The 15,463-nt window shown below is 43.8% G+C and overlaps 1 protein-coding gene across 1 annotated transcript in view; it reads right to left on the reverse strand.

Annotated features, from left to right (window-relative positions):
- The window catches only part of LOC123733099 (CD9 antigen-like), a 51,752-nt gene that overhangs the window by 1,302 nt on the left and 34,987 nt on the right, over positions 1–15,463 (reverse strand). Inside the window, 6 exon segments of the mRNA XM_045712444.1 lie at positions 820–903; positions 6,551–6,640; positions 7,104–7,205; positions 8,249–8,323; positions 8,538–8,555; positions 8,557–8,636. Of these exon segments, the coding sequence (XP_045568400.1) occupies positions 820–903; positions 6,551–6,640; positions 7,104–7,205; positions 8,249–8,323; positions 8,538–8,555; positions 8,557–8,636 (449 nt within the window).

The following is a 15,463-nucleotide window of genomic DNA, read 5'->3' on the forward strand; positions in this document are numbered from 1 at the left end:
GAGGAGTGTAGGAGAGAGAGAAAGGAGAGGAGCGAGAGAGGAGAGGAGAGAGAGAGGAGAGAGAGAGGAGTGAAGGAGAGGAGAGGAGTGGAGGAGAGAGGAGCGGAGGAGAGAGGAGTGGACAGAGAGAAAGAAGAAGAGAGAGGAGAGGAGGAAGGAGAGAAAGGAGAGGAGAGAGAGGAGAGGAGTGAAGGAGAGAAAGGAGAGAGAGGAGAGGAGAGGAGTGAAGGAGAGGAGAGAGAGGAGTGGATAGAGAGAAAGAAGAGGAGTGGAGGAGAGAAAGGAGAGGAGAGGAGAGGAGAGAGAGGAGAGGAAAGAGAGAGGAGAGGAGAGAGAGAAAGGAGAGGAGTGGAGGAGAGGAAAGAGAGAGGAGAGGAGAGAGAGGAGAGGAGAGGAGTGAAGGAGAGAAAGGAGAGGAGAGAGAGGAGTGGATAGAGAGAAAGAAGAGGAGTGGAGGAGAGAAAGGAGAGGAGTGGAGGAGAGAAAGGAGAGGAGTGGAGGAGAGGAAAGAGAGAGGAGAGGAGAGAGAGGAGAGGAGAGGAGTGAAGGAGAGAAAGGAGAGGAGAGAGAGGAGTGGATAGAGAGAAAGAAGAGGAGTGGAGGAGAGAAAGGAGAGGAGTGGAGGAGAGGAAAGAGAGAGGAGAGGAGAGAGAGAGAAAGGAGAGGAGAGAGAGAAAGGAGAGGAGAGAGAGGAGAGGAAAGAGAGGAGAGGAGTGAAGGAGACTAGTGGAGGAGAGAAAGGAGAGGAGTGGAGGAGAGGAAAGAGAGAGGAGAGAGGAGTGGAGGAGAAAGGAGAGAGAGTTGATTGGCTGCTCTCACCATGAGGACTCCAATTCCGATGCCCACTCCTCCAATGATATGGAGTTTAGAGTTGAACACCTCGTCAATGGCCGTTGGACAACTCTGACAGAACAACACAGTGAGATTACACACTACTACAACTCTACCAGGAATGAGATTACACACTACTACAACTCTACCAGGACTGAGATTACACACTACTACAACTCTACCAGGACTGAGATTACACACTACTACAACTCTACCAGGACTGAGATTACACACTACTACAACTCTACCAGGACTGAGATTACACACTACTACAACTCTACCAGGAATGAGATTACACACTACTACAACTCTACCAGGAATGAGATTACACACTACTACAACTCTACCAGGAATGAGATTACACACTACTACAACTCTACCAGGAATGAGATTACACACTACTACAACTCTACCAGGACTGAGATTACACACTACTACAACTCTACCAGGACTGAGATTACACACTACTACAACTCTACCAGGAATGAGATTACACACTACTACAACTCTACCAGGACTGAGATTACACACTACTACAACTCTACCAGGACTGAGATTACACACTACTATAACTCTACCAGGACTGAGATTACACACTACTACAACTCTACCAGGAATGAGATTACACACTACTACAACTCTACCAGGAATGAGATTACACACTACTACAACTCTACCAGGACTGAGATTACACACTACTACAACTCTACCAGGACTGAGATTACACACTACTACAACTCTACCAGGACTGAGATTACACACTACTACAACTCTACCAGGAATGAGATTACACACTACTACAACTCTACCAGGAATGAGATTACACACTACTACAACTCTACCAGGAATGAGATTACACACTACTACAACTCTACCAGGACTGAGATTACACACTACTACAACTCTACCAGGACTGAGATTACACACTACTATAACTCTGACAGGACTGAGATTACACACTACTACAACTCTACCAGGACTGAGATTACACACTACTACAACTCTACCAGGACTGAGATTACACACTACTACAACTCTACCAGGACTGAGATTACACACTACTATAACTCTGACAGGACTGAGATTAAAAACTACTACACCACTTCTACCCTATAACATACACCTCTACCCTCCAAAATACACTTCTACCCAATAATATATACTTCTACCCTATAATATACACTTCTACCCAATAATATACACTTCTACCCTATAATATACACTTCTACCCTATAATATACACTTCTACCCTATAATATACACCTCTACCCTATAATATACACTTCTACCCTATAATATATACTTCTACCCTATAATACCCTATAATATACACTTCTACCTTATAATATACAATTCTATCCTATAATATACACTTCTACCCTATAATATACACTTCTACCCTATAATATACACTTCTACCCTATAATATACACTTCTACCTTATAATATACACTTCTACCTTATAATATACACTTCTAGCCTATAATATACACTTCTACCTTATAATATACACTTCTACCCTGTAATATACACTTCTACCCTGTAATATACACTTCTACCCTATAATATACACTTCTACCCTATAATATACACTTCTACCCTGTAATATACACTCCTACCCTGACCCTGTAATATACACTTCTACCCTGTAATACCCTATAATATACACTTCTACCCTGTAATATACACTACTACCCTGTAATATACACTTCGACCCTATAATACCCTATAATATACACTTCTACCCTATAATTAAAAACATATATATTTCACCTTTATTTAACCAGGTAGGCTAGTTGTGAACAAGTTCTCATTTACAACTGCGACCTGGCCAGTTGTAAATGTGCGACACAAACAACAACACAGAGTTACACATGGAATAAACAAACATACAGTCAATAATACAATAGAAAAAGTCTATATACAGTGTGTGCAAATGAGGTAGGATAAGGGAGGTAAGGCAATAAATAGGCCATAGTGGCGAAGTAATTACAATATAACAATTAAACACTGGAGTGATAGATGTGCAGAAGATGAATGTGCAAGTAGAGATACTGGGGTGCAAAGGAGCAGGATAAATAAATAAATACAGTATGGGGATGAGGTAGCTGGATGGGCTGTTTACAGATGGGCTATGTACAGGTGCAGTGATCTGTGAGCTGCTCTGACAGCTGATGCTTAAAGCTAGTGAGGGAGATATGAGTCTCCAGCTTCAGAGATTTTTGCAGTTCGTTCCAGTCATTGGCAGCAGAGAACTGGAAGGAAAGGCGGCAAAAGGAGGAATTGGCTTTGGGGATGACCAGTGAAATTTACCTGCTGGAGCGCGTGCTACGGGTGGGTGCTGCTTTGGTGACCAGTGAGCTGAGATAAGGTGGGCCTTTACCTAGCAAAGACTTATAGATGACCTGGAGCCAGTGGGTTTGGCGATACACTAATATACACTTCTACCCTATAATATACACTTCTACCCTATAATATATTCTTCTACCCTATAATATACACTTCTACCCTATAATATACACTTCTACCCTATAATATATACTTCTACCCTATAATATATACTTCTACCCTATAATATACACTTCTACCCTATAATATACACTTCTACCCTATAATATACACTTCTACCCTATAATATACACTACTACCCTATAATATACACTTCTACCCTATAATATACACTACTACCCTATAATATACACTACTACCCTATAATATACACTTCTACCCTATAATATACACTACTACCCTATAATATACACTACTACCCTATAATATACACTTCTACCCTATAATATACACTTCTACCCTGTAATATACACTTCTACCCTATAATATACACTTCTACCCTATAATATACACTGCTACCCTATAATATACACTGCTACCCTATAATACCCTATAATATACACTTCTACCCTATAATATACACTTCTATACTATAATATACACTTCTAGCCTATAATATACACTTCTACCCTATAATATACACTTCTACCCTATAATATACACTTCTACCCTATAATATACACTTCTAGCCCTATAATATACACTTCTACCCTATAATATACACTTCTAGCCCTATAATATACACTTCTACCCTATAATATACACTTCTAGCCCTATAATATACACTTAAACACTATAATATAAACTGCTACCCTATAATCTGGTTTCCGAGCTGGTCATGGGTGCACCTCAGCCACACTCAAGGTCCTTAACGACATCATAACCGCCATCGATAAGAGACATTACTGTGCAGCCGTATTCATTGACCTGGCCAAGGCTTTCAACTCTGTCAATCACCACATTCTTATCGGCAGACTCAACAGCCTTGGTTTCTCAAATGACTGCCTCGCCTGGTTCACCAACTACTTCTCAGATAGAGTTCAGTGTGTCAAATCGGAGGGCCTGTTGTCCGGACCTCTGGCAGTCTCTATGGGGGTGCCACAGGGTTCAATTCTCGGGCCGAATCTTTTCTCTTTATACATCAATGATGTCGCTCTTGCTGCTGGTGAGTCTCTGATCCACCTCTACGCAGACGACACCATTCTGTATACTTCTGGCCCTTCTTTGGACACTGTGATAACTAACCTCCAGACGAGCTTCAATGCCATACAACTCTCCTTCCGTGGCCTCCAACTGCTCTTAAATACAAGTAAAACTAAATGCATGCTCTTCAACCGATCGCTGCCTGCACCTGCCCAGCATCACTACTCTGGACGGTTCTTACTTAGAATATGTGGACAACTACAAATACCTGGGTGTCTGGTTAGACTGTAAACTCTCCTTCCAGACTCACATTAAGCATCTCCAATCCAAAGTTAAATCTAGAATCGGCTTCCTATTTCGCAACAAGCATCCTTCCCTCATGCTGCCAAACATACCCTCGTAAAACTGACTATCCTACCGATCCTTGACTTCGGCGATGTCATTTACAAAATAGCCTCCAACACTCTACTCAGCAAACTGGATGCAGTCAATCACAGTGCCATCAATTTTGTTACCAAAGCCCCATATACTACCCACCACTGCGACCTGTACGCTCTCGTTGGCTGGCCCTCGCTTCATACTCGTCGCCAAACCCACTGGTTCCAGGTAATCTATAAGTCTTTGCTAGGTAAAGCCCCGCCTTATCTCAGCTCGCTGGTCACCATAGCAGCACCCACCCGTAGCACGCGCTCCAGCAGGTATATTTCACTGGTCATCCCCAAAGCCAATTCCTCCTTTGGTCGCCTTTCCTTCCAGTTCTCTGCTGCCAATGACTGGAACGAATTGCAAAAATCACTGAAGCTGGAGACTTATATTTCCCTCACTAACTTTATTTAAACATCAGCTATCTGAGCAGCTAACCGATCGCTGCAGCTGTACATAGCCCATCTGTAAATAGCCCACCTTTAATCTACCTACCTCATCCCCATATTGTTTTTATTTACTTTCTGCTCTTTTGCACACCAGTATTTCTACTTGCACATCATCATCTGCACATCTATCACTCCAGTGCTAATTTGCTAAATTGTAATTATTTCGCTACTATGGTCTATTTATCGCCTTACCTCCGTTCTCTTCTACATTTGCACACACTGTATATAGATTTTTCTGTTGTGTTATTGTCACGTCTTGACCAGCAGAGGGAGTAATTATTAGTTTTAGTCAGGATGTGGCAGAGGGTTTGTGTTGTGTGTAGGTTCTAGGGTAGGTTTTCTATGTGTAGGTTGGGTGCTGGACTCTCAATTGGAGGCAGGTGTTTCTAGTTGCCTCTGATTGGGAGTCCTATAAACAGGTGTGTGTTTTTATTTGTGGTGGTGGGTAGTTGTTTGTGAGCACTGCTTTCGTTTAGCCTGCCACACTGTTCTTGTGGTGAGTATTGTTTATTCCCTGTGGATGCTTTGCTCGTGTTTTATTAAAAAGATGAGTATCCACATTCCCGCTGCGTATTGGTCCTCCCTTCAACACAACGACATTATTTGTGACAGTTATTGACTGTATGTTTTGTTTACTCCATGTGTAACTCTGTGTTGTTGTTTTGTGTCGCACTGTTTTGCTTTATCTTGGCCAGGTCGCAGTTGTAAATGAGAACTCAACTGGCCTACCTGGTTAAATAAAGGACTTGTTCTCAACTGGCCTACCTGGTTAAATAAAGGACTTGTTCTCAACTGGCCTACCTGGTTAAATAAAGGACTTGTTCTCAACTGGCCTACCTGGTTAAATAACGGACTGGTTCTCAACTAGCCTACCTGGTTAAATAACGGTGAAAAATAAATAAAAATACACTTCTACTCTCCAATATACACTTCTACCTTATAATATACACTTCTACCTTATAATATACACTTCTACCTTATAATATACACTTCTACCCTATAATATACACTTCTACCCTATAATATACACTTCTACCTTATAATATACACTTCTACCTTATAATATACACTTCTACCCTATAATATACACTTCTACCTTATAATATACACTTCTACCCTATAATATACACTTCTACCCTCCAATATACACTTCTACCCTCCAATAAACACTTCTACCCTATAATATACACTTCTACCTTATAATATACACTTCTACCCTCCAATATACACTTCTACCCTCCAATATACACTTCTACCCTCCAATATACACTTCTACCCTCCAATATACACTTCTACCCTCCAATATAATAGCTCGTCACTCAAATAGTTGTTGCTGTAGGGGTTATGTTTGTTACCGTGGTAATCAGAGCCTCCAGTCCTTCCTTCTTTGGGCAGGTCTCCCTGGCGCTGTCAATCATCGTGCCTGTCAGGCCGCAGCAGTTCAGCTGCCCCAGGGAAACACCGACAACACCATTTTAGTTCCACTTTACACTTTGACAGACAGGCAGGCAGGCAGACAGACAGACAGACAGACAGGCAGACAGACAGACAGACAGACAGACAGACAGACAGACAGACAGACAGGCAGGCAGGCAGGCAGACAGACAGACAGTACAGACAGACAGACAGACAGACAGACAGGTTAGGGTTAGGAGGTGTTACTGAACAGACAGACAGACAGACAGACACTGGACTGTTATGTTAGAGTTGTGTGCGTGCGTGCGTGCGTGCGTGTGGTGTGTGTGTGCGTGTGCGTGTGCGTGTGCGTGTGTGTGTGGTGTGTGTGCGTGCGTGCGTGTGTGGGTGTGTGCGTGCGTGCGTGCGTGCGTGTGTGGTGTGTGTGTGTGTGTGTGTGTGTGTGTGTGTGTGTGTGTGTGTGTGTGTGTGTGTGTGTGTGTGTGTACTCACTCCAAAGTGTATAAGGCGTAATGTCTCCTTCAAGGCCTCCTGCTTGGTGCTCATGTAGTTAGTGTAAGTCTGCTTGTAGAACTCTGTGATGTCTTCCACCACCTAGACAGAGAGGGAAGGGGGAGACAGAGAGGGAAGGGGGGAGACAGACAGGGGTGGGGAGAGAGACGGAGAGGGAAGGGGGAGATAGACAGGCGGGGAGAGACAGAGAGGGAAGGGGGAGACAGACAGGGGTGGGGAGAGACGGAGAGGGAAGGGGGGAGACAGACAGGGGTGGGGAGAGACGGAGAGGGAAGGGGGGAGACAGACAGGGGTGGGGGAGAGACAGAGAGGGAAGGGGGAGACAGACAGGGGGTGGGGAGAGAGACGGAGAGGGAAGGGGGAGACAGACAGGGGTGGGGGAGAGACAGAGAGGGAAGGGGGAGACAGAGAGTGGGTGGGGAGAGACAGAGAGGGAAGGGGGAGATAGACAGGGGGTGGGGAGAGAGACGGAGAGAGAAGGGGGGAGACAGAGAGGGGGTGGGGAGAGACGGAGAGGGAAGGAGGAGACAGACAGGGGTGGGGAGAGAGACGGAGAGAGAAGGGGGGAGACAGAGAGGGGGTGGGGAGAGACGGAGAGGGAAGGAGGAGACAGACAGGGGTGGGGAGAGAGACGGAGAGGGAAGGGGGAGACAGACAGGGGTGGGGAGAGAGACGGAGAGGGAAGGGGGAGACAGACAGGGGGTGGGGAGAGACAGAGAGGGAAGGGGGAGATAGACAGGGGGTGGGGAGAGAGACGGAGAGGGAAGGGGGGGGAGACAGACAGGGGGAGAGAAGAGAGACAGAGAGGGGGAGAGAAGAGACAGAGAGGGGGAGAGAAGAGAGACAGAGAGGGGAGGGGGAGACAGACGGGGAGAGAAGAGAGACAGAGAGGGGGAGAGGAGAGACAGACAGGGGGAGAGAAGAGAGACAGAGAGGCGAGAGGAGAGACAGACAGGGGGAGAGAATAGAGACAGACAGGGGAGAGAGGAGAGAGACAGACAGGGGGAGAGGAGAGACATGAGAATGGAGAGATGCTAAGGTTTTGTATTGAGCTGTAATAGAAGGTCTGATGCTCTGTCCACACAGTCAGCACAACGAACAGTAAAACAGCCTCTGAGAGTTACCGTATCTTTATTGGAGAGGCCCCAGATCCCTGCTGCTACCTCCGCCCCAAAGATTAACAACAGGGAGAAGAAGAACTGAAGAGGGGGAGAACGAGAGACAGACAGGGGGGAGAACGAGAGACAGACAGGGGGAGAGGAGAGAGACAGACAGGGGAGGGGGAGACAGACAGGGGGAGAGAGAGACAGACAGGGTGTGAGGTCTTGCGCTTCTCTTTCAATGGAAAGTGTGTTGTCATTGTATTCCATCATCATCATCATCATCATCATCATCATCATGGCTGATCCTCACCAGCCCGAGCATGCAGGGGGGATTCCTTGATGGCTCCACAGCAGCCCAGGAACCCAACAACCATCATCAAGGCCCCAGCAGCGATCAGAATGTACACACCTATGGACCACACAGCACATACACCATATATACACCATATACACCATATATACACCATATACACACCTATGGACCACACAGCACATACACCATATATACACCATATACACCATATATACACCATATACACACCTATGGACCACACAGCACATACACCATATATACACCATATACACCATATATACACCATATACACACCTATGGACCACACAGCACATACACCATATATACACCATATACACCATATATACACCATATACACACCTATGGACCACACAGCACATACACCATATATACACCATATACACCATATATACACCATATACACACCTATGGACCACACAGCACATACACCATATATACACCATATACACCATATACACCATATACACCTACGGACCACACAGCACATACACCATATACACCATATATACACCATATACACACCTATGGACCACACAGCACATACACCATATATACACCATATACACCATATATACACCATATACACACCTATGGACCACACAGCACATACACCATATATACACCATATACACCATATATACACCATATACACACCTATACGCACATACACCATATATACACCATATACACCATATATACACCATATACACACCTATGGACCACACAGCACATACACCATATATACACCATATACACCATATATACACCATATATACACCTATATACACACTTATGGACCACAACACCATATACACCATATATACACCATATACACCATATATACACCAATATACACCATATACACCATATATACACCATATACACACCATGACATACACCATATATACACCATATACACCATATATACACCATATACACACCTATGGACCACACAGCACATACACCATATATACACCATATACACCATATATACACCATATACACACCTATGGACCACACAGCACATACACCATATATACACCATATACACCATATATACACCATATACACACCTATGGACCACACAGCACATACACCATATATACACCATATACACCATATATACACCATATACACACCTATGGACCACACAGCACATACACCATATATACACCATATATACACCATATACACACCATATATACACCATATATACACCATATACACCATATACACCATATACACACCATATATACACCATATACACCATATACACACTTATGGACCACACAGCACATACACCATATATACACCATATACACCATATATACACCATATATACACCATATACACCATATATACACCATATATACACCTATGGACCACACAGCATATACACCATATATACACCATATACACCATATATACACCATATATACACCTATGGACCACACAGCACATACACCATATATACACCATATACACACCATATATACACCATATATACACCATATACACCATATACACACCTATGGACCACACAGCACATACACCATATATACACCATATACACCACATACGCCATATACACACCATATACACCATATACACACCTATGGACCACACAGCACATACACCATATATACACCATATACACACCATATACACCATATATACACCATATACACCATATACACACCTATGGACCACACAGCACATACACCATATATACACCATATACACACCATATACACCATGTACACACCTATGGACCACACAGCACATACACCATATATACACCATATATACACCACATACACCATATACACCATATATACACCATATATACACCGTATACACCATATATACACCATATACACACCATATACACCATATACGCCATATATACACCATATACACCATATACACACCTATGGATCCCACACCATATACACCATATATACACCATATACACCATACACACCATATAGATCTTAGTGCCGCTTTTGATACCATCGATCACCACATTCTTTTGGAGAGATTGGAAACCCAAATTGGTCTACATGGATAAGTTCTGGCCTGGTTTAGGTCTTATCTGTCGGAAAGATATCAGTTTGTCTCTGTGAATGGTTTGTCCTCTGACAAATCAACTGTAAATGTCGGTGTTCCTCAAGGTTCCGTTTTAGGACCACTATTGTTTTCACTATATATTTTACCTCTTGGGGATGTCATTCGAAAACATAATGTTAAATTTCACTGCTATGCGGACGACACACAGCTGTACATGTCAATGAAACATGGTGAAGCCCCAAAATTGCCCTCGCTAGAAGCCTGTGTTTCAGACATAAAGAAGTGGATGGCTGCAAACTTTCTACTTTTAAACTCGGACAAAACAGAGATGCTTGTTCTAGGTCCCAAGAAACAAAGAGATCTTCTGTTGAATCTGACAATTAATCTGGATGGTTGTACAGTCGTCTCAAATAAAACTGTAAAGGACCTCGGCGTTACTGTGGACCCTGATCTCTCTTTTGAAGAACATATCAAGACTGTTTCAAGGACAGCTTTTTTCCATCTACGTAACATTGCAAAAATCAGAAACTTTCTGTAGAAAAATGTATCCATGCTTTTGTTACTTCTAGGCTGGACTACTGCAATGCTCTACTTTCCGGCTAGCCGGATAAAGCACTAAATAAACTTCAGTTAGTGCTAAATACGGCTGCTAGAATCCTGACTAGAACCAAAAAATTTGATCATATTACTCCAGTGCTAGCCTCCCTACACTGGCTTCCTGTTAAGGCAAGGGCTGATTTCAAGGTTTTACTGCTAACCTACAAAGCATTACATGGGCTTGCTCCTACCTATCTTTCCGATTTGGTCCTGCCGTACATACCTACACGTACGCTACGGTCACAAGACGCAGGCCTCCTAATTGTCCCTAGAATTTCTAAGCAAACGGCTGGAGGTAGGGCTTTCTCCTATAGAGCTCCATTTTTATGGAATGGTCTGCCTACCAATGTGAGAGACGCAGACTCAGTCTCAACCTTTAAGTCTTTACTGAAGACTTATCTCTTCAGTAGGTCCTATGATTAAGTGTAGTCTGGCCCAGGAGTGTGAAGGTGAACGGAAAGGCTCTGGAGCAACGAACCGCCCTTGCTGTCTCTGCCTGGCCAGTTCCCCTCTCTCCACTGGGATTCTCTGCCTCTAACCCTTTTACAGGGGCTGAGTCACTGGCCTACTGGTGTTCTTCCATGCCGTCCATGGGAGGGGTGCGTCACTTGAGTGGGTTGAGTCACTGACGTGGTCTTCCTGTCTGGGTTGGCGCCCCCCTTGGGTTGTGCCATGGCGGAGATCGTTGTGGGCTATACTCGGCCTTGTCTTAGGACGGTAAGTTGGTGGTTGGAGACATCCCTCTAGTGGTGTGGGGGCTGTGCTTTGGCAAAGTGGGTGGGGTTATATCCTGCCTGTTTGGCCCTGTCCGGGGTATCATCGGATGGGGCCACAGTGTCTTCTGATCCCTCCTGTCTCAGCCTCCAGTATTTATGCTGCAGTAGTTTATGTGTCGGGGGCTAGGGTCAGTCTGTTACATCTGGAGTATTTCTCTTGTCTTATCCGGTGTCCTGTGTGAATTTAAATATGCTCTCTCTAATTCTCTCTTTCTCTCTTTCTGTCTTTCTCTCGGAGGACCTGAGCCCTAGGACCATGCCTCAGGACTACCTGGTATGATGACTCCTTGCTGTCCCCAGTCCACCTGGCCGTGCTGCTGCTCCAGTTTCAACTGTTCTGCCTGCGGCTATGGAACCCTGACCTGTTCACCGGACGTGCTTGTTGCACCCTCGACAACTACTATGATCTTTATTATTTGACCATGCTGGTCATTTATGAACATTTTAACATTTTAACATCTTGACCATGTTCTGTTATAATATCCACCCAGCACAGCCAGAAGAGGACTGGCCACCCCTCATAGCCTGGTTCCTCTCTAGGTTTCTTCCTAGGTTTTTGGCCTTTCTAGGGAGTTTTTCCTAGGGAGTTTTTCCTAGCCACCGTGCTTCTTTCACATGCTTTGCTTGCTGTTTGGGGTTTTAGGCTGGGTTTCTGTACAGCACTTTGAGATATCGGCTGATGTACGAAGGGCTATATAAAAATACATTTGATTTGATTTGATATACACACCATATACACACCTATGGGTCCCACACCATATACACACCATATACACCATATACACCATATACACACCATATATACACCATATACACACCATATACACACCTATGGATCCCACACCATATACACACCATATACACCATATACACCATATACATACTATATATACACCATATACACACCATATACACACCTATGGATCCCACACCATATACACACCATATACACCATATACACCATATACACCATATACACACCATATACACACCATATACACCATATATACACCATATACACCATACACACCATATACACCATATACACACCATATACACCACATATACACCATATACACACCATATACACCATATATACACCATATATACACCATATACACAACATATACACACACCACACACACCATATACACACACCACATACACACACCATATACACACCATACACACCATATACACACAATATACACACCATATACACACCATACACACACCATATACACACCATATACACACACCACACACACCACACACACACACACACACCACACACACCACATACACACACCGTACACACACCATACACACATACACACACACACACACCACACACACCACATACACACGCCCGTACACACACCATACACACATACACACACACACACACCACACACACCACATACACACGCCGTACACACAACATACACACATACACACACACACACACACACACCACACACACCACATACACACGCCGTACACACACCATACACACATACACACACACACCACACACCACACACACCATATACACCATATACACACCATATACACCATATATACACCATATATACACCATATACACACCACACACACACCACACACCACACACACCATATACACCATATACACACCATATACACTATATATACACCATATATACACCATATACACACCACACCACACACCACACACCACACACACCATATACACCATATACACACCATATACACCATATATACACCATATATACACCATATACACACCACACCACACACCATATACACCATATACACACCATATACACCATATATACACCATATATACACCATATACACACCACACACACACCACACACCACACACACCATATACACACCATATACACCATATATACACCATATATACACCATATACACACCACACCACACACCACACACCACACACACCATATACACCATATACACACCATATACACCATATATACACCATATATACACCATATACACACCACACACCACACACACCATATACACCATATACACACCATATACACCATATATACACCATATATACACCATATACACACCACACACACACCACACACCACACACACCATATACACCATATACACACCATATACACCATATATACACCATATATACACCATATACACACCACACCACACACCATATACACCATATACACACCATATACACCATATATACACCATATATACACCATATACACACCACACACACACCACACACCACACACACCATATACACACCATATACACCATATATACACCATATATACACCATATACACACCACACCACACACCACACACCACACACACCATATACACCATATACACACCATATACACCATATATACACCATATATACACCATATACACACCACACACCACACACACCATATACACCATATACACACCATATACACCATATATACACCATATATACACCATATACACACCACACACACACCACACACCACACACACCATATACACCATATACACACCATATACACCATATATACACCATATATACACCATATACACACCACACCACACAGTGAATAACTGCTTTAACCGTTACAAATTATTAAGTCTGATGTTGAAAGTTTTTCTCTAGTCTCACTCTGTCACAAACCACAAGCAAATGGATGCAGGGATGGACACACACACACACACACACACACACACACACACACACACACACACACACACACACACACACACACACACACACACACACACACACACACACCCTTGTTTGTTGCAGAGGAAGTGATGTCTTGGTCAACAGATCATTGTGATGTCAGAACAACAACTCCTCCCACTAACGGATTCTGAGACAGTTATTAACATGGCTGCCATTCCTCTGTAACCCTGGTGATATAGCAGCCCTCTGTAACCCTGGTGATATAGCAGCCCTCTGTAACCCTGGTGATATAGCAGCCCTCTGTAACCCTGGTGATATAGCAGCCCTCTGTAACCCTGGTGATATAGCAGCCCTCTGTAACCCTGGTGATATAGCAGCCCTCTGTAACCCTGGTGATATAGCAGCCCTCTGTAACCCTGGTGATATAGCAGCCCTCTGTAACCCTGGTGATATAGCAGCCCTCTGTAACCCTGGTGATATAGCAGCCCTCTGTAACCCTGGTGATATAGCAGCCCTCTGTAACCCTGGTGATATAGCAGCCCTCTGTAACCCTGGTGATATAGCAGCCCTCTGTAACCCTGGTGATATAGCAGCCCTCTGTAACCCTGGTGATATAGCAGCCCTCTGTAACCCTGGTGATATAGCAGCCCTCTGTAACCCTGGTGATATAGCAGCCCTCTGTAACCCTGGTGATATAGCAGCCCTCTGTAACCCTGGTGATATAGCAGCCCTCTGTAACCCTGGTGATA

The sequence above is a fragment of the Salmo salar genome, unplaced genomic scaffold (genome assembly GCF_905237065.1).
Source record: "Salmo salar unplaced genomic scaffold, Ssal_v3.1, whole genome shotgun sequence".
NCBI lineage: Eukaryota > Metazoa > Chordata > Actinopteri > Salmoniformes > Salmonidae > Salmo > Salmo salar.